The 20,884-nt window shown below is 40.7% G+C and overlaps 1 protein-coding gene across 2 annotated transcripts in view; it reads left to right on the top strand.

Annotated features, from left to right (window-relative positions):
- WDR20 (WD repeat domain 20) overlaps window positions 1-19,739 on the top strand; it is a 232,694-nt gene extending 212,955 nt beyond the window's left edge. For both annotated transcript variants that reach the window (XM_069208352.1, XM_069208351.1), the window contains one exon: window positions 18,728-19,739. In XM_069208352.1, coding sequence (XP_069064453.1) covers window positions 18,728-18,781 — 54 coding nt within the window. In that variant the 3' untranslated portion in view covers window positions 18,782-19,739. The remainder of the gene's footprint in view (window positions 1-18,727) is intronic.
- Window positions 19,740-20,884: the final 1,145 nt, after the last annotated feature.

Here is a 20,884-nt window from a genome sequence, read left to right on the forward strand (position 1 = left end):
AACTGGGAAGTTTGGTATCAAACTTCTCAGCACAATAAATGCACACTGATGCCAGTGTACATTTTATTGCAAAATACACCCCAGAGGGCACCTTAGAGGTGCCCCCTGAAACTTAACCGACTGTCTGTGTAGGCTGACTAGTTCCAGCAGCCTGCCACACTAGAGACATGTTGCTGGCCCCATGGGGAGAGTGCCTTTGTCACTCTGAGGCCAGTAACAAAGCCTGCACTGGGTGGAGATGCTAACACCTCCCCCAGGCAGGAGCTGTGACACCTGGCGGTGAGCCTCAAAGGCTCACCCCTTTGTCACAGCCCAGCAGGGCACTCCAGCTTAGTGGAGTGGCCCGCCCCCTCCGGCCACGGCCCCCACTTTTGGCGGCAAAGCTGGAGGGAACAAAGAAAGCAACAAGGAGGAGTCACTGGCCAGTCAGGACAGCCCCTAAGGTGTCCTGAGCTGAAGTGACTCTAACTTTTAGAAATCCTCCATCTTGCAGATGGAGGATTCCCCCATAGGGTTAGGATTGTGACCCCCTCCCCTTGGGAGGAGGCACAAAGAGGGTGTACCCACCCTCAGGGCTAGTAGCCATTGGCTACTAACCCCCCAGACCTAAACACGCCCTTAAATTTAGTATTTAAGGGCTACCCTGAACCCTAGAAAATTAGATTCCTGCAAACTACAAGAAGAAGGACTGCCTAGCTGAAAACCCCTGCAGAGGAAGACCAGAAGACGACAACTGCCTTGGCTCCAGAAACTCACCGGCCTGTCTCCTGCCTTCCAAAGAACTCTGCTCCAGCGACGCCTTCCAAGGGACCAGCGACCTCTGAATACTCTGAGGACTGCCCTGCTTCGAAAAAGACAAGAAACTCCCGAGGACAGCGGACCTGCTCCAAAAAGACTGCAACTTTGTTTCGAGGGGCAGCTTTAAAGACCCTGCAATCTCCCCGCAAGAAGCGTGAGACTTGCAACACTGCACCCGGCGACCCCGACTCGGCTGGTGGAGAACCAACACCTCAGGGAGGACCCCCGGACTACTCTCCGACTGTGAGTACCAAAACCTGTCCCCCCTGAGCCCCCACAGCGCCGCCTGCAGAGGGAATCCCGAGGCTTCCCCTGACCGCGACTCTCTGAAACCTAAGTCCCGACGCCTGGAAAGGACCCTGCACCCGCAGCCCCCAGGACCTGAAGGACCGGACTTTCACTGGAGAAGTGACCCCCAGGAGTCCCTCTCCCTTGCCCAAGTGGAGGTTTCCCCGAGGAAGCCCCCCCTTGCCTGCCTGCAGCGCTGAAGAGATCCGTTGATCTCTCATAGACTAACATTGCGAACCCGACGCTTGTTTCTACACTGCACCCGGCCGCCCCCGCGCTGCTGAGGGTGAAATTTCTGTGTGGGCTTGTGTCCCCCCCGGTGCCCTACAAAACCCCCCTGGTCTGCCCTCCGAAGACGCGGGTACTTACCTGCAAACAGACCGGAACCGGGGCACCCCCTTCTCTCCATTCTAGCCTATGCGTTTTGGGCACCACTTTGAACTCTGCACCTGACCGGCCCTGAGCTGCTGGTGTGGTGACTTTGGGGTTGCTCTGAACCCCCAACGGTGGGCTACCTTGGACCAAGAACTGAACCCTGTAAGTGTCTTACTTACCTGGTAAAACTAACAAAAACTTACCTCCCCCAGGAACTGTGAAAATTGCACTAAGTGTCCACTTTTAAAGTAGCTATTTGTCAATAACTTGAAAAGTATACATGCAATTGAAATGATTCAAAGTTCCTAATGTACTTACCTGCAATACCTTTCAAACAAGATATTACATGTTAAATTTGAACCTGTGGTTCTTAAAATAAACTAAGAAAAGATATTTTTCTATAACAAAACCTATTGGCTGGATTTGTCTCTGAGTGTGTGTACCTCATTTATTGTCTATGTGTATGTACAACAAATGCTTAACACTACTCCTTGGATAAGCCTACTGCTCGACCACACTACCACAAAATAGAGCATTAGTATTATCTCTTTTTACCACTATTGTACCTCTAAGGGGAACCCTTGGACTCTGTGCATGCTATTCCTTACTTTGAAATAGCACATACAGAGCCAACTTCCTACATCGACTGTGTGTGTATCTTTTTAGCAGGAACGCTTGGTCTCAGGAAGAGGTCTCTTCCATTAAGAAGACTCAAGAACCCTCAATAGTTCCACTTTATCAAAAGAAAAAGGTCAATTTGTTTGAACCCATGATCTATACAACACCTTAACTGGAAAATAGCCTTAGTGACTATTACCTCTGCACATCAAGGGGGTCTGAACAGATTCTGCTTTAATGAATCCTATATAATACTTGAGGAGAGCAAGGCAGTTTTTAGTCTCCATACTAACTTTCTCTCTAAACTTATCGCATATGTTGAGCTAAATCAGTACTGCATTTTATCTCAAAGTTCTCTGTGGCTGAAAGATTTTGTCATACCTTAGAAGTAAAGCGGGCCCGTGAATGCTGTTTAGCAAGAAAAGGACTTTAAAAAAAAAAAAAAAACTAAACAATTTTTCATTCGCTAAGGTCTCACTTTTACATTAATGTTAGTATCCAAATACTCTGATTAACTCTTAGGCTGTTTCTGCTGCGGAAGAACATCAAGAACACTTCAAAGGAACATTTCTGTTTCTGAAATGTGCACACTGCTCGGGAGATCAGTTCACACATTTACAAGGCACTACACATAGGTATATGCTGAGTGGGCCTAGTGTCTCCACAGAACCAATTTAGGTGAGACCTATTACTTATTGGCTCTTCATCTCCTCTCCACTAGTTGTCTTCGGTTTTCTATTGAAATGATAGAGGCGTGGTTGCCAATGTATTCAGTGATTGATTATCCAGGACAATCACTTTAAATGTATGTGCTTGTGTTGCTGTATCTCTGTCAAGGGGCCCTGCTGAAATCACAAATAACTGTTCTGTTCCTCCACCCCCTGAAAAGCTGACGAGAGGACTTTGATGTGCATCCTTAATCTGAGATCATAGAACATTACTTTGGCTTCAAACAGTATGATGCAGGTGTAGCTATTCTCAGGGTGCCCTGGGATAGTTGGTCTGCTTGAAAATAGCTACACTTAAATCATATTGCTGTGGTGTTAGGCAGTGTACAACCAAGGCAGCATGACTAGTTAGGATTACTTTTGGGTAGTGTTTGACATATACACTGGAGTACAACATCGGAACATTCAAGTGTGTGTTCTTTTTTGACTAAAAAGAAAAATGATCGCGATCCAGAGACTAGATCCTCTTACCAATTGGCTATCTTGAAAAGAAAAAAAACAACTTGCCTTTCAGTGTGCTCCAGTATATACAAACGTTTTCTTTAGTCTTCGCAATCCTGATCAGTCTGAGGCATTTACGGTTATTTAATAGAAAATGCACAATTTTGTACAAGTAGCTTATTTCCAGTATCAACCAGGTACAGTTAACTTGCACAGAGCACAAATATATAATGCCAGATGCAGGAGACTAGAGGCAGTTTCCTTGTAAAAAGTACCATCATATAACACATGAGTCTAGAAATAATGTTGCCCACTTGAGATCTGCATGATAGTATCAGTAATTCCAGAGAAAGAAGTGACTGATTTGAGAATGCGGCTGTGCAGTTTAGCATAATCATTTTTCTGAGGGAGGAAAGGGTTGACTTATAAATAGAATTGGGAAGCTAACACATTAATTTCATTTTTTTGAGTTAGTCGATAAAAAAAAAAGCTAATTATTTACACAATTTTTGTAACCTGTAGTTTTTCTGTATTGCTATTTCTAAGATTTAATTATTTAGGCCCCTCCATCCAGACAGTGTCTGTTTTTGGTATCAGTTACTTTATACATCTTTCCAACTATTGTAAGGGTATCTTAAAATAGTGGAGGTGTCAGTGAAGTATCTGACAAAGATAGGGTGCAGTATGGATCAAGGTGTATCCAGAGGCGTAAAGATTTCCTTATTTGGATAAGTCTCCTGTTTAATAACTGTATCCTCTCTTTCGCTTTTTGACTTGGTTGAGGTGCTCCATTATCAGTAAAATATGCACACTACATGCCAAAAAACGAATTTTAAAATGAGCGAGGGGATTGAACCAGGCAAACGTAATTTTGCTGGCATGGTCACAGCCTAGGATATAGGCATAAAGAATTTGTAATCCAGATTTCTCTGCCAAGCATTTCACCCAAGCCGGGTGAAAGTTAAAAAGATTGCGTGCTTGACTGCACAAGACTAAGTTTTATTGTTCTTTTCAGAAAAGTTTCATGGACTTGTGAAATAAAGTGTCAAAAACATCAAACTAACTTGGTCCAAGGCAAAGTTAACAAAATAGCTTATCCTCCCTTGCCTATATGCACAGCTATATACTGACCAGGTTATGGAGAAGATAGATGCCAACAAACAGACACCCAGAAACTGCCGTCCAGCTTCTGAATGGGATTAATATTGCAGTAGAAAGTTGTATTCAGTTTCAAAGTATGAACCTGTTCTAGCAATCTACAACTGGCAGATTGTTTCTAAATGGCTTTCTCTGAAGGACCAAAGACATGTATTAAAGAATTAGGAAGGCCATTAGGAGGCAAAACTGAGGTGATGCCACGTGTGGAGTGCTGTTTTTGACAAACCAGTGTTAAGCCTTAAAATGAGTTTGGAAGATTCAGGGCCATATTTATACTTTTCGACGCGCACAACTGCGCCAACGCAGTTGTGCGTCAAAAAATTTAACGCCGGCTAACGCCATTCTGAAGCGCCATGCGGGCGCCGTATTTATTCAATGACGTTAGCCGGCGCTGCGGAGTGGTGTGCGTCAAAAAAAATGACTTACACCAGGCAGCGCCGGCGTAGGGGAATATGGAGGTTGGGCGTCAAAAAATTGGGCAAGTCAGGCTGAAGCAAAATTTTCGACTCAACCCAATTTGCGCCGTTTTTTTTTACTCCGAACCCCCATTGAAATGACTCCTGTCTTAGCAAGACAGGAGTCATGCCCCCTTGCCCAATGGCCATGCCCAGGGGACTTATGTCCCCTGGGCATGGCCATTGGGCATAGTGGCATGTAGGGGGGCACAAATCAGGCCCCCCTATGCCACAAAAAAAAAAAAGAAAAATACTTACCTGAACTTACCTTAAGTTCCCTGGGATGGGTCCCTCTATCCTTGGGCGTCCTCCTGGGGTGGGCAAGTGTGGCAGGGGGTGTCCCTGGGGGCATGGGAGGGCACCTCTGGGCTCCTTCCGAGCCCACAGGTCCCTTAACGCCTGCCCTGAGCAGGCGTTAAAAAATGACGCAAACGTGGCTGGACGTCATTTTTGCCCGGGAGTATAAATACGACGCACATGCCTCGGAGTCATTTTTTAGTAGGGAACGCCTACCTTGCATATCATTAACGCAAGGAAGGTGTCCACGCTAAAAAATGACGCAAACTCCATGAACTTTGACGCTAGACGCGTCTAACGCCAGAGTATAAATATGGAGTTCGTTTTGCGTCGGATTTGCGTAAAAAAAGACTACGCAAATCCGGCGCAAACAGAGTATAAATATGGCCCTCAGTGACTAAAAGCTCACATGTAGTCAGATATTTGGTGTTTGATAAAATAGCTGCGTCTGATAATATAGCTGCTGCTCTGACCTTGGAGTTGATCTTGCCGCAAGAACATGCCGAATTAACAGGAAGTATGCCATAAGCTACTTTCCCTGAATTCTTTTGAAGACCATTTAATGGTTTGATTTTACCATTCCGATTAGATACATAAGAAGCTGATTTCTCTCTGTTGAAATCAAACTGAATGTGACAAGAGACCAAACTATAAAACCATCTGGAGCTGAGTGGGAACCAGCTAGAAGACACTGAAAATGTCATTGTGACACTTTGGTATGTCGGATCACACCAAGGATCTGGTGACTGCATTTGCAAATTAATGGTATCCATTTTGTTAGCAGTAGGTGTCCTAAGATGCTCTTCCAACTGTTATACAGTATGAGGCTTTTTTTGTGAAGTTTCATCTCCCTCATTGTTGACAAGATAAGATGGATAACTACTGCAGGTATCACCTATTGGGCTGCAGCTAAAAGGAAAAAATGTTTTCTCTTCACCAGAAGCAGCTTACGGAGCATGGCAGAAACATGTCCATGTATCCTGGGTTAGCCTCTTTGGTCAAGTGCGTTACCATGTCCCTAATGCTTCTTCCTCATTTTAACCCAGCATCTTATCTCCATTTGTTAAAATTTCCTAAAATGATTAGAGTGGGACACTAAGGTAGATACATCTATTGTGCTGTTGTTTAGTATGTCTTTCTATGGGAGACTTCCTATTATTCTGAGCTCTCTTGTATGTAGTTTTTACAACCACCCTCAAGGTAGTTTGTGAGATGTTTTATGAGTTTACATACAAACTGATCATGATCTGGTTTGTTTTCAAAGTCAAAAGTCATGTCTTTAAGAGTTTACGAGTATTTTTTTGTATCTTTCAGGTCGGTTAGCATACCTTCAACTAGCAGCTGTAGCAAGTAATCAACCAATTATAAGTGATTCCAGAATAGAGCCTGTTCTGGTTACAGCTGGTCTTTCATGAGGGGGGTGTTTGTTCATGTGGTTCTACTCAAAAGAGAATCCACCTTTGCTGTCCTTTTTATACTAGGAGCAGCCACACCTTTTCCTCCAAACCTCCGATTAAATTAGTTTTCTCTGGAGTGGACAGTGACACGGAGGACAGAAACATATCAACACATATGGCAGAGACTAGGGACCCAATTTAGAAGTTAGTGGACAGAGTACTCTGTTGCAAAGCTGACCGAGTGCCCTTTCTGCTAAACTGCAATTCCGCCTGCCTCATTCATTCCAAGGCCGACATACACCTCTGACACTGTGACAGAGTGAGGGCCACAAGAGGTCTTGTAGTTTTTCTGCCTGTCCTATTTAAAATGGGCAATCAAAAGGCCAGGTAAAACCTGGTGGTAGGGGGCAAAATAACCCCCACCCCATTTGAGAAAACTCCCAAGGCAAGGGGGGTGATTGATTTTTATATTCAAAAACAAAATCCAAATTTGGGATATTTGTATTTGAGAATAAAATATAAAAAAAATCAAACAGATTGAGTGCTGTACAGCTCTATCATGTTAACTGATCTGTCCATCAGACTTTGAATGCATTGACTTTAAGCTCCGTGACGGCGAGTCCTGCCAATGCAAAAGATGTCCACTGGGCTGGCAGACATCTCTAAATTTGGCAGATGGATATTCTTTCAGTGCAACAGAGTACTTTACTCCGCCGCCCTGATGGAGTAAATACTATTCACCAAACTCTAAATCAGGCCCTTTGACTTAAGGTTGCTAATATTCTAGAATCTGTGTGTGTTAAAGAAAAGCAGTACACGTTTTAGCCAAACACTACAGAATTTGAACTGTTCATTGACTGTCCCCAGGGTGAAAAAATTACCTGAGAAAGGAGACATTCCACATACGCATTGTCACTCCACCAAACAAAAATATAAGCAAAAAAGCTTGTGGAGTGCTGACCTTGCAACATTTGCTGCTTGAGAGGGGCAAACCTCTATGATGAAGAATGACACTTTTGTCCATTTTACAAATGTCCAAGGATGATGGTACAGAAAAGTCACTGAATTAGTGCTTCAAGTCTCTTCTGATTAAGAGAAAAACATCTTCCGATAGGACATGGTTACATTACTTGTTTTTGTTCTTCTTAGTACTTTTGGAGGATGCACTGACTGTCCGTTTCACACACTCCTCATTTTATGGGTTAAAACACAGCAGACACACTTTTTTCTGTATCTTTTGCCTTGAAACATCCTTTAACTACTCTTCAATTAATTAATCAAATTTGTAGAACACTTCTTTTCACCAGTGAGGATAGCCAGGCACTGGCAGGGTCCAGTTGATTAGTCAAATAGCCAGGTCTTGAGAGACTTTCAGAACTCTGGAAGAGATGGTGAGGTCTGGAGATAAAAAGGTAGCTCGTTCCATGTCTTTGCTGCTAGGTAGGAGAAGAAGGGTTCTCCACGTCTGCTACAGTGGATGCACAGATTGAGTGTTAGAGCTAGGGGGTTAGATGTGTCGTCTGGGCTGATGGAAGTTCAGGCAATGGTTCAAATAGGCAGGTCCGCAGGTGTGTTGGGCCATATGTGCGTGGGTCAGGAGCTTGAACTGCCATCCTTTCTGTACAGGGAGCCAGTGGAGTTCCCTGATGTAAGGGGTGATATGGGTTTGTCTCGGGAGATCCAAGATGTGTCTGGCTGCAGGGTTCTGTATAGCTGCAGTCCAGTCGGATTGAGATGAGGACCATCAACTTTGGGGTAGCCATTTGAATATCTGGTGCAGCATGCTGAGGATGTAAAAGCAGGCAGAGGAGACTGAGTTAGCCCTGACTCGTCAATGTTAGCTTGTTGTCCAGAATGATGCATAGGTTCCTAGCATGGTCAGTGGGATTTGGTCAGAGTTCTCAGGGCCACCAGGATGTGTCTCAATGGGAGCTTTTGTTTCCAAAGATCAGTACCCCTGCCTTGTCTGTGTTGGGCTTCTGTCAGTTGTCGTTCATCCAGTTGGCAACGTCTGTCATGCAGTTTTTGAAGTTAGTCTTGGTGTTGGTGGTGTCTTCAGAGAGGGAGAGGATGAGTTTTGTTGTCAGCATTAGGATATGATGTTGAGCCTTTCGCTGATGTCCAGAGGTGTCAAATAAGCGTTGAAGAGGATGGGCCTGAGTGAGACTCCTGAGGCTACTCCACAGATTTCCTTGGGTCTGGAGATGATGGGGGAAGGTAAGCATTTGCGTTCTTCTAGTAAGGAAAAAGTTGATCTATCTGAGAGCAGCTCCTTAGGTTACTATATTGTGCAGCCTTGTGATGAGTGTGTGGTGGGAGACTGTTTCGACGGTTTCCAAGAGATCTAGGAGGCTCAGCTGAAATCTCTCCTCAGTTAAGTAGGGCTTGGATGTTGTCGGTAGCCTCTCTGCTGTCTCGGTGCTGTGGTTGCTGCAGAATCCGGATTGGGAGGAGTCCAGTATGAGGTTCCATTCTAGATGTGAGGAGGGTTGATTACTTTTTCTCATACTATGGCCGGAAACGGGAGCAAGGAGATCGGTCAGTAGTTTGAGGTACTGGGGTTGCCTGATGGTTTCTGTAGTAGAGCGTTGACTTCTGCATGTTCCCAGTCCTCGAGGCAGGTGGCTGTGGCAGTTCGGGTGTTTAACAAGGTGGTGGTAGGTGACTAGTTCTGGTTTTGCTTAAGTTGAAGATATGGCGAGGGCAAAGGTTTGTTGGGGCCCCTAGGTGGACAGTGTTCATGATGGAGGCGGTGTTCTGTAAGGTGAGCTGGCTCCATCCAGTTAGTCTGATGTACCTTACCTTGGGGGTGGGAATTTAAGGCTTGGCAAGTACTTTTAAATACCAAGTCGATGTGGCAGTGTAACTGCAAACACAAACCTAACAACAGCAAACCTAGTACATGGTTAAGGGGCTACTTAGGTGGATGGCACAATCAGTGCTTCAGGCCACTAGTAGCATTTCATTTACAGACCCCTCAAACCCCCCCCCCCCTGCTCCCCCCCCCCCCCCACACCTCTAGTGCATTTTATTAGGCAAATTAAATGTGCCCATTCAGGGGAGAGAGCTCAAGTACTTTAGCACTGGTCAGCATTGGTAAAATTTACAGAGTCCTAAAACCAGCAAAAAGGAGATCAGATAAATTGAGGGAGGCAGGCAAAAAGTTGGGGGAAGACCACCACTAAGGCTGTCAGGTCTAACAGGGTCTCTTGGTGCATTTGACAGGCAACTGAAGTATAGCATTACTCAAATTTTCCATTGTTCTTTAATGGTCTTACATTTTCCAAACAAACTGGCAGTGCTGTCCTGAGAGCTAGGGTAACATAGGGGGTATTTATGGGGGTTAACCAGAAAATAGGCAATGTATGTTACCATTTTATAAATCAATGGTGAAGCAGGGATGTGGAATTCCTATCGCCCGGGACATCTTGTTCGGTGTCAAGGGCAACAAGTTTTCATGTTTACTTTGTCCTTGGGACAAGTAGGCCCAACCCTCTGCAGCACAAACCTTTTGGCTGCCAGTTTACAGAGAGTAGAACTCTCTGCAGTTGAGGTAATGTGTTTCCAAAAGATAATGCTGTTCGAACTTGTATTTATGGTTCATTATTTGAAAGCCTTCATTATTAGGGTGAGTGCTGTAAATAAATGTTTTAAGGTCACACTTCACTACTGACATTGGTTCCAGTACTACAAAAAAAAAAAGTGTACACACATGTTTGAAAAGTTTAGGCTATGAGGCTAAGTATAATGCTCCCAGAATGCTCTCGGATTAGATCCAAATGTTTGCAGAAGCTTGTAAGCAAGAGAGCAGAGTCTTTGCTTTTAAAGTAAAATGTTCAGAAAAAATGCAAGTAGGGAAAAAGTTTCGCTACCATAACATTTTAGGTGCTATTTCTTTGAAGTGTCATTTAGTAAAATGTGTTGATGCATGCTAGTATTTCCCAAAAATATTTCTAATGGAAATTCAGCGTAACCATTTTCAACACGATTATGGGAAACATGAAAATAAACAAACACTGAAAAGTCAACTGATCTGACTTATTTTTATAAGTCTTTTAGTTTCATCAATGCGTGTCTTGTTTTGACATGGCTTTTGTAACACTTTATTGTTGTGGGAGCTACCAGGCCCTCAACATTGTAACAAACACTGGCAAAACCCCCCCAAAAGTTTTTGAACTCTAAAAGCACACGTTGCCACCAGTGGCATAACAAAGGCCCTGCAGCCGCCCTCCAGGGGACCCCTTCAGCACAGCACCTGCCCTGAGTGAGTCTGACGAGGGGGCTCCTCCATGTTCTTTGCAAAGGGGCTCCCTCCAGTTTCATTACGTCACTGATTGCCACTGTAGTTCCTGACACTGAACTAAACTACTTTGTGTGCCAATATGCTCCTTGTGGAAGAGCAGGATGCGATCACTCACAGTAAAGCCAGCCGATAGAGAGAGAAATAGAAGTTTAATAAAAACAAAATGTCTTTAACACCAGACCTAATTAGGGACCAAGACCCTCATGTAGGTAGCTTTTTGCATGTCGCAAACAGTGAATTTCGCTGTTTGCGACGTGCAAAAAGCACATCGCGATGCACAAACCCAGTTTTGTGATTCGGTAACCTGGTTACCGAATCGCAAAACGGGTTTGCGACTCGCAATTAGGAAGGGGTGTTCCCTTCCTAATTGCGACTCGCAGTGCAATGTAGGATTGTTTTGTGACCGCGGGCGCAAACCAGTTGCAGTTTGTACCCATTTCAAATGGGTGCTAACCCATTCGCAAAAGGGAAGGGGTCCCCATGGGACTCCTTCCCCATTGTGAATGTCACTGTAAAAAAAAAAAAAAAAAATCAGAGCAGGCAGTGGTTCTGTGGACCACTGCCTGCTCTGAAAAAATTAAACTAAAACATTTCATTTTTTGTTTTTGTAATGCATCTTGTTTTCCTTTATTGAAAAGCAGTCACAGACATGCTGGTCTGCTGTCTCCAGCAGGCCACCATCCATGTGAGGGCCGCCATTCGTAAGGGGGTTGCAAATTGCAACCCACCTCATGATTATTCATGAGGTGGGCATTTGCGACCCCCTTGCGAATCGCAGATGGTGTCAGGAACACATCCTACATTCGGATTTGCGACTCGCAAATCTGAACCTACCTACATGTGGCCCCAAATTCTTAAAGAAAGTCACAAAAGTGCACCCAGGGTGTATGTCTTTGAATTAGTGGCTTTCAAGAGAAGTATACCAAGAAATCGTACCCCTATAAAATATTTGTGAACTGTATTTTAGCATGGGTAAATACGCATGTGTAGATTTGCTCATGTGAAAATCTGTTGAGCATTTGCAAGTTCATTTTCCCTCCAGCCACTTTCTTCCCAACCCTGGAAGAAGTTCTAATTCTTTCATTGTCAGGAGTAAATATCCAACGTTTCTTATTATGGGAAAATATTAGAGAAAATCTTTAAAACATGCAGGTTAGTAGGTTTGCAGACTCAAAGGCATTCCAGCCCTGGAACTATTGCTTACTGCTTCCTCCAGCCCCAGTATGCAGATCTGCAGAAAGGTGGCAAAATAAAGAAATTGCTACAGTAGGGATTGAAACTGCAAGTATTCAAGCTCTACTATGATAGTAGCCCTGTCACAATCAGAGAGGCTATTATCAGAGCTCTTACATAATGAGATTGCTGCCATAATTTGTCGCCACACCAGAGGGACAAGTAGATCTTTTTACAGGACAAGTAGATTTGAGAAGCAACCTGTCCCCTGGGCAAGTAGATATTTTAATAAATTCCACACCCCTGGTGAAGTCTAACCTAATATAAAGTTCTCATTTCTGGTGACCTTCCTTTAAAATGTGGAATTAAATTTTGCAACACATGAATCAGAACTCTTACAGATAAGTTAAGATTAATATTACTTAAAGGGTTGGGTAAAGTAGTGATATTATGGAGACTTTGCGGGGTTCTGGATGTCTATAAAATGTTCAGAAGTGACATAAGGACATTTTCCAGAGTGGATGGTAAATTCATTGAGACATATAGGAGGCAAAAGTTATAAAATGCAAGGTCAAAGACAGGAGTGTGAAGATTATGTGAGGGCAGCTGTGGCTGGGCTCGGCCTGTCTCTCCTAGAGAGAAACTTTGATTGCAGGTCTGTTGAAGGACTTACAGGTACTACTCGCTATATTCAGAATATGTTTTCCCTGGTGAGAATGATGGGAGGAAAAAGCAGGAGTTCATAAGTTCACAGCCCAGTATTTTCAGAAGTTAGATGTTGAGAGTGCCTCAGTTTCACATTTCCCCAGAATACTGAGGAATTCAATTCCGAGGCCAAGACTCTGGTCACCTCCATGTGGTATTGCTGTGGAGCTCTGTTTGTGCATGTACTTGTGTTCTTCTGAGTAATCTAAGGAAGAATGTGAGATAGATATATATATATATATCAATAAAATATGCTAAAAACGAAATGTTCATGTCATGGGTTTGGAAATGTCCCAAAGCCTAGGGCAAGTCAAGAAGAATTATTTTGTTAATTTCCCTTTCCAGCACCATGATTGCTGTTTTTGCACCAGTCAGACAGAAATGTTTTCTATCATCTAGTGTTCAACTTGGCCAAGGCATTTGTTGATCTTTAAGCATTAGGTCATTTGCCTTTGGATGTGAACTTACCAATCAGTGACATGCAGGTGATTGAAGTTAATGGTAGCTCATTTCTACACAAATGACAAATAATATTAAGCATAGGGATAGACAGATCTCCAAATTACTTTGCATGGCATTGTAGAGTATGGAAGGGTCCACACATGCCCATAGGCTTTCCCACCTATCTACTGTATTCCTATTGTTTTGGGAAGTTTGGACCCATTCTAATGCTAATCTCTTTACCCCTGCCTGCTCCTATAGTGTTATAGGATTGCCTTGTGTTGCACACTACTGAAGCGTACTTGCTTTGTCTTGGTCGAGCATTGTGGGGATTTCCTTGCTCTTGGCTAGCTAGTGTGGGTTCCCCTCAGTTGTCTGAAACTCATCTGTTCATCATTGCGCAGGAGCTTGAGTTCACTCTTTTTTTTTAGGTAGTTTTCTCCTGGGGTATGATAAGTTACAGATTGACCAGTTGTATGTATGTATATAATCCAAATGGTGTGGTTGGAATACATTTGAGCATGGAACAATGTCCTTTGAAAAGAGGATGTTGATCATGCTTGTAGCATTGACTGTAATAGTAGGATGGAATTGCTTTACACATCACGCTAGCCATGTTTCCACCACTCGAGTCGATGTCCTTCATTTTAGAGCCACTTTCATCAATGTCCCTTCCAGGGGTTTGATAGTACTATACATGGTCTGCTGTGACGTTTTGAGATACAGATTGTATGTGAATTGTCAAATAAGCAGATTGCACCACACCCTGAACCCAGTTCATAACCCATCATGGACATTAGAGTTAGTATCGGCAAAAGTAATTCTATGTTAAAAATGAAATGGGATGCAATAAACAAATTCAGACATAGAAGGCAGTTTATAGTATTGCTTTTGTTTGATAGTTAAGTCAACGGATCCTCAGACCTTTGCTTCTTCCTGGCCCATTTACTCTTTGAAGGATTAGGGTTAATGCATGAAGAACATTTTACAGGTGGTATTTTCCTTCCTTTTACCAATTTACCTTCCAGATTCTATCATGAGACCTGGGGTTGAACTTAAGTTTCTTGTGGAAGGTCAGAAACCTGTCTCTTCGGGTTATAATGTGGAATCCCAACCAACTTAGGCTGCTCCTGCTTAATTATTTAGACAATGGAGTTTCCTCTTTCTTATTCACTAATCACTTCAGAAAGTATCTTGCTTGACACATTGCAGATGGTTATTGTTAAAAGAGAATTTGCACTTGAAAAAAAAAAAATGAACGTTTTCCTTTTTCTATCAATGTTTTAACTATATTTTGATATTTTGGCTACTACTCTATGAGCACCTGGTTATTAGAAGTGTATGGTTGGCTCACTGCTGCCTAGTCAGCACGTAGGGTATGTACTATAGATGATATGGTTACACAGGCATGATTTAGACCGTTCGACTCGCTGATTATGGAATTCCAACTACTCCCAGTACACTTGTGGAGCTATATAGACAGTTCTCAATTGTACCTGAAGTAGGTTTGGCCCTGGCCCTTATTTCCTATCTGAATCTCCCATGCTCTCCTACTTAAAGACATAAGGTTGAGACAACAGATTAATATCCGCACTATACAGTGATTGGATGATAAACCTCTTCTCCAGTTCTCTGGGACAAAAACACAAATACTGACTAACCCAATCGCACAGTTGTTAGCAGACTATACAAAGGAGTGGAAACTAACTGATGATTACAGACGGTAGTGACGTGAGGGAGGTTAGACTTAAATTCTATTGTTTTGAAGTCCTATAAAATTTATATTGGAACACGTCTGCACAATATTGGCCAAAAATTATGATCAAGCGACTTATGCTGGAGGTGGAAGGGCCCCTGACTTTGACTACTTATGTACTATGGTTCTTTTCCAACTAAGCTCGCTGTTGACAAGTGGTTTGGCATATAGTGAGATACATTCTTGACAGTGGGATTCACCAATTGGACAAACTGACTATATAATCCATGGCACCTCAAATCTAGATAGCTCCTGTTCACATTAATGCAAGTGGATGGTCAGGTCGCTGTTTGTGGCGAAAAAACATTCTCACACATTGGAGGTCAGCTATAGTACCTAGACATAACAAATGTACAAAATTGGTGGTGTTTAAATATTTTTGGGCTATCTAAAATGTTATGCTGTCTTGAATGCATAAGTGCAAAAATTCTCAGATTTTCTGAAATGCAAAATATTTTTTTTTTTTTTTTTTCTGTTCTGAGAAGTGGAAGCTAGGATTCTCAATTTTGGTGAATGGACATTCTTTGCAAGCTCACGGTGTGACGGGCAGCATTTCAACAGTTACATTGTGTCTTGTTAGATTGCAAAATGATATTCCCTAGCTTGTTTACTATAGAATACATTTTTACATGCCTGGTCTTTGCTATGAGAATTAATTTCAGATTAGCTAATAAAACCACTGCTGCAGAATTGTAACAGGTGTGTGGTTATTTACAGTGTTCTCTTATTTTACAGTTTATGCTGACACAGATATACAGTGTGTTTTATGCAGTGGCCTAATTTGAAAGTGGCAACTATTCATGAGCATAGTAATTGATGATTTTTTTCCCCCCCTCCTTTTACATATTATGTTGCACATGAAATGCTTTTTCATGTACAGTCACTTCCCATTTTTAAGATACCATTTAAGTCCATTTTTAGTTACTGAGTACACTTTTCTTGAAAGTATACAGTTTAATCACCACTCTAACCTGTTGTATGGGTGTAATTTGTGTGGAAAGCGCTGTTAGCACTTTATTAGGTTAACAACCTATATAATTAAACTAATGCTAATAAATAATGCTATCGTTGTAGTTTAACTGTCAGTCAAAGTTGTGTGGTTGTTTACAGCTAGCTGTCTGTACTATATAAGCTTGGCATGTAATATGATATCTTTCTGTGAATGGAGTTGAATTTCTTTTCTCCTGATGTAAACAATTAAATTGATACAACAGTTTCCTATCCATCATGGTGGTAAACTTTTAGATTGGACATTTGTAGATGGAACAGTGCTATTAGATTGACAACTTCTTTTAGGTTTTCAGTATAGGATTAATTAACTACTTTTCCAGCTTTTACTTTTGTGCATTGTTATTCTTTGACAGCTGTTACTTCATCATTCAAGAAAAATGTGTGCTTGAAGTATTAATGCTTTAAACTGTGTGATGTCACTTCTATTTTTGATAGACCTTCATTGTCCGCATTATTTAAGTATCTCTTCTGCAACAAGGCTTTTGCCTCGTACTGAGTTTTTGTTTAACACATTTCATACCACACTTTACTTAAAAAATAATTTTCTGTCTTTTCGGTCTGTCTTTATAATCTAATGCAATGCAAACTGTGTATATATTTTAAAGTAGTTGATTTCAAACAAGAGAAGTAAACCTGAAACAATGTTGATTACAATTTTCTTTTCAGCTAAACTAGTACCTTTTCAGCTTCTTGCACTGCACCTACTTGATCCAGATGAAATTAAGAAAAACCTGTCCCAAAAGGATTGTAGCCTGTCCGAGATATGGTGCTGCCGAAGCCACATACATATACACCCTACATGGGAGTATGCTACAATGAAGAGTTTCCGGGATGAGGTTGCAGTTATATTACAGAGGTTTAAGGAAGCCCGACCGAAGGTCTCCCCCAGGCGGTGTCTATTATAGATTATCCCACACTCTAAGACGGGAAAGATTCTCCACTGGTTCACATCACTAGGCCTGGTGCTCGTAAAGCCAATCTAAAGCTGTTGGCTGTCTTTGCCCTCAAGGCCTCATTGTGGTTGCTTGGCATAGAAATATTATAGAACCGGCACAAGTGTAAGATTTGAAATGAGGGTCAACAGAAAGGATGAGAAGGTAGCTGAAGGTTTTTAGAAGTGCAGGGGCGCATGCTGCGGGCATTGAGGGACACGCATGATATGGACACATTCACAACCACAGGAGAATGTTGATGAGGGCCAGTAAGTTGACACCATGGCGCTGAAGATGTAGGAAACCGAGGCCCGCTTACAGGATTGTCTGTAAATGGCTTTTCCTTGGATTAAGACCTGATGGGCACTTTGCTACTCGCACAGAACCATTATCAGTTAGAATACAACTTGAAACTTAGTTAAGAGCTAGGATACTTACAATTTTGTTATATGTCATAGGATGAAAATTATGAATTATCTTTATCATTTTAACTCCATGCAAATTGACTGGACCGTTTGGTCTTGAAAGATTTAATGTCTATTATTTAATATGCTGTTCACTTTCCCGCACAGATTAATGTGTCTCATTAGGTAGAACCCCAGAGGAATTAACAGTAAAAACAATTCAACACTTGATAAAGATAGGAAATAGCTTTTAATGTCCCCCAGCAAAAGAGATCTTTTCATAACATCTTTTAATAAGATTTTTACTTATATTCAGCATTGCAAATGTTAAGGAGCAAAGTCTTTGATTGTTGATCTTTTGAATCAGTGTACAGTACTGAACAATAAGAATTTGATGTATCGCACATTTCATTTTATTTCTTAATCTTAAATATAAAGGCAAATGGCCACATTGGAGATTCTTAAATTATGATAAAATAAAATACTTCAATGTGCATTGCATAATTTCAGCTAACCTCCAATTTACATTACATTTTATGAATTTGAAAGCAACATGGTAGATTTGGTTTCACTCAAGCTTGCAGTTTGTTAGCTGTATTTTTCAGTAACAAAATAGTTGTTGTACTAAATTGTGCACCTTGGAGCCTGATGTGTTACTAGCATTTGTATAGTGCCTTTCTGTCATTTGTATGCCTACTTTGCTCTAGATGTAGAAGCCTCAAGTTGCAAAATGTTTATTTAAAAATGAACATGGATGATTTAAATGGCAAGGAAGAACATTCATTTATCCATGCAGTTATAAGATGTTGAACAAAAATAACCTTTGACGTGAAATGATTAGCTTGTTCATATTTTAAACTCATTATTGGTGGATTTTATTAATTAGTATAAAATCTGATACTTAGTTTGAGGACGCTGCTGTTAACATGGTCAACGGTCTTGTTACATCTAATACAAAGTAAATTACATATGATTGAACATTTACACTATACAGTGTTTTACGAATGAGTGTGAAAAGGTAGGATGCACTGCCTGCCTGAAATGAAGTAATGACTGGAGCACTGATTACAACAGTAATAATTTTATGCTTGCTTTGTGAGTTTGAATGCAGTGCTTTTATTGCCAAATTAACTAAGCATTTCGACAAAGGTTTCTTTGAAATATATTTTGCTGCAGCGTAAGATGCAGGATATTCTTTTCTCCTCTTAGGAGAAGTATATTCACAGGCGAATAAAGACAGTCTTTTAATTTACCCCCTTTTTTTCTCTTTTTTTTTTCTTTTTTTACAGTAGTGGCAGTATTGTCAAGAAATCAGTAGTTGCAGTTGAATATCGTAAATTAAGTTTAAATAACCTTTTCAATAAATAGTAAATCTGTTCTCGTAAGTGGAATGTTGTGTTAATGTTGAGTTCATTTGCTGGATTAATATAAACTGCTTTGTTTGCAGGGTTTATTGCCATCCCAAAACCAAGCCAATTCTCCAAGTGGAACTGTAGTATAGCCACCACACTACTGCTAGTGAAACATTCACTACAAGAAAGACGTAATGACAATGGGACAAGGACGTTTTCTTCATCCAGACAGCAAAAACTATCTAAACCCAGAGTGCATATTTTGTGCTATGCGAATTGAATAGAACTTCAAAAAGGCATTATGGAAGTGGTTTCTTATTTCATTCTATTTCTAGGCTGCGAACCAAAAGACAAATCTTTATTTTTATTTTTAAAAATTGATCCTTTGGTATTGCAGTTAACCAATTTAGAAGAAAAAAAACATGTTTCTTTGCTTTCTACTTTTAAAGTTGAATATAATTTAAGCATATATATGTATATAAATTGATATAGCTATGTGTATATGTGTATATATATATATATATATATATATGTGTGTGTGTGTGTGTGTATATATATATATATACACATATATATATATATGTATATATATATATATATATATATATATATATGGTAAGAGTATGTTTTTGAAAATTCCCAGTAAGTTAGATGATTGTACAAATTAGTATTTCTCTTGTGTATCTTGCACTGATTTTATTTTAACCAGAAATGGTTAGAAGAAAACCTGGAATGCACTTGTGGAGAAGAAAGTGATTACTTTCTGGCTTGAAACTGTAATTCAGGAAGATGGATGCTGCAATCAGATTTTATATACAAAAATAAAAACAATGTTTGCACTTAAATAGTTTAATGCTAATACAAAACTATTTTGAAAGGGGCATAGGAACTCCTAGAATACTGTGTTGTGCAGAGAAAATAACTTTGTATCTATTAAACATTAATTTTAATATTGTTGTTCCCAGTTGCAATCAGCCTTGTATAAGTTGTATAAATGTAATTCATTGATTGGGGGAAATGGGTCATCAGGGTAGTCATTTTCATCTAAGAAAATAGTGATATTTCTAATTTCAGAAATACATATTAATATTAAACAATTCAAAAGATGCAGTTTGTTCATTTGCTTTTTTACATTGTTTTACAATTCAGTTATTTAAGCATTTATATTGAATCACTCAAATCAGGCACCAAATAAATCCCTGCAGTTTAAGTTCAAACATTTCACAGTTTACTTCTGCCTCCAACGGTACTCTTGTTTGCCCAGCTACCCCATTCTCAGTTAACCCAAAACAGAATTGTGTGTTCATTAATCCAATGATCTTTGCTATTTTATGGCTAGTTCCATAAAGTTCATGCATAGTTCTGTAGCCTTAGTTTCTTTTAGTTTTTGAGTAATAACGTTTGAGTACTTTAATTGCATTAGTGTTTAAGGTAACATTTTTGTGTAAGCATGGCGATTTGCACATGTGACTTTTCATGACTGGTATACTACACCCTATACAGTTGCATAGAGTTTGCAAGCTTACTAATATTTATTTTTAAGTTTTGTAGCATGCCACGTATCATCTACACCACTAACATGGCAGAACAAAAAAAGATAAACATTCCACTGATCAAATCTGAAAATGAGGTAGAACTCACCTGAACATATGTCTAACTGTCTTCAGTTACTCTTCCATAGATGTAGGACTTTACTGAAAGCTTGTTTGAAAAGTTATGTGGGATTGAAAGTGTTATCATTTGCAGAAGTGCCTTTTTTTCTAGTTATGAGCCTCTTGAATCTTGCCTCTAAATGTTAATTCATAGTTTGCTGACTATTCTAATATGTTGTGTACCTTAATGCACATTGCATACCACCTATTTTGGTTTTATATGTCTGAATCTATCCAGATTTTGCCTTTCTTTCATTTTTTTTTTTACTGAATGTATGCCTCCCTACAGGTGGGTAGTGCTTGGAGTGTCTGCTAAAAATGCTCTGTTCGTACTGTTTGTTGATGAATGCATCTTTACAAATACGCTGTAGGGCTGGCCCCTACGGTTAGTCATTAGTCACAATACACTAACTTACAATATTGTCGCTGCTTACATAAACTATATCAGTGGGCACAAAACTGATTCTATGAGCATCACAGTAGCCTGCTTAGTGTTTTGTTACCATGAGCTTCTGTCCTATTTATGTACTCTTACCCTTCCGGACTTCTCCCATTCATTCAGCCTGTTCAAGAGTCTCTAGAACTACAATACTTGAACTA

The sequence above is a fragment of the Pleurodeles waltl genome, chromosome 9 (assembly GCF_031143425.1).
Source record: "Pleurodeles waltl isolate 20211129_DDA chromosome 9, aPleWal1.hap1.20221129, whole genome shotgun sequence".
Classification (NCBI taxonomy): domain Eukaryota; kingdom Metazoa; phylum Chordata; class Amphibia; order Caudata; family Salamandridae; genus Pleurodeles; species Pleurodeles waltl.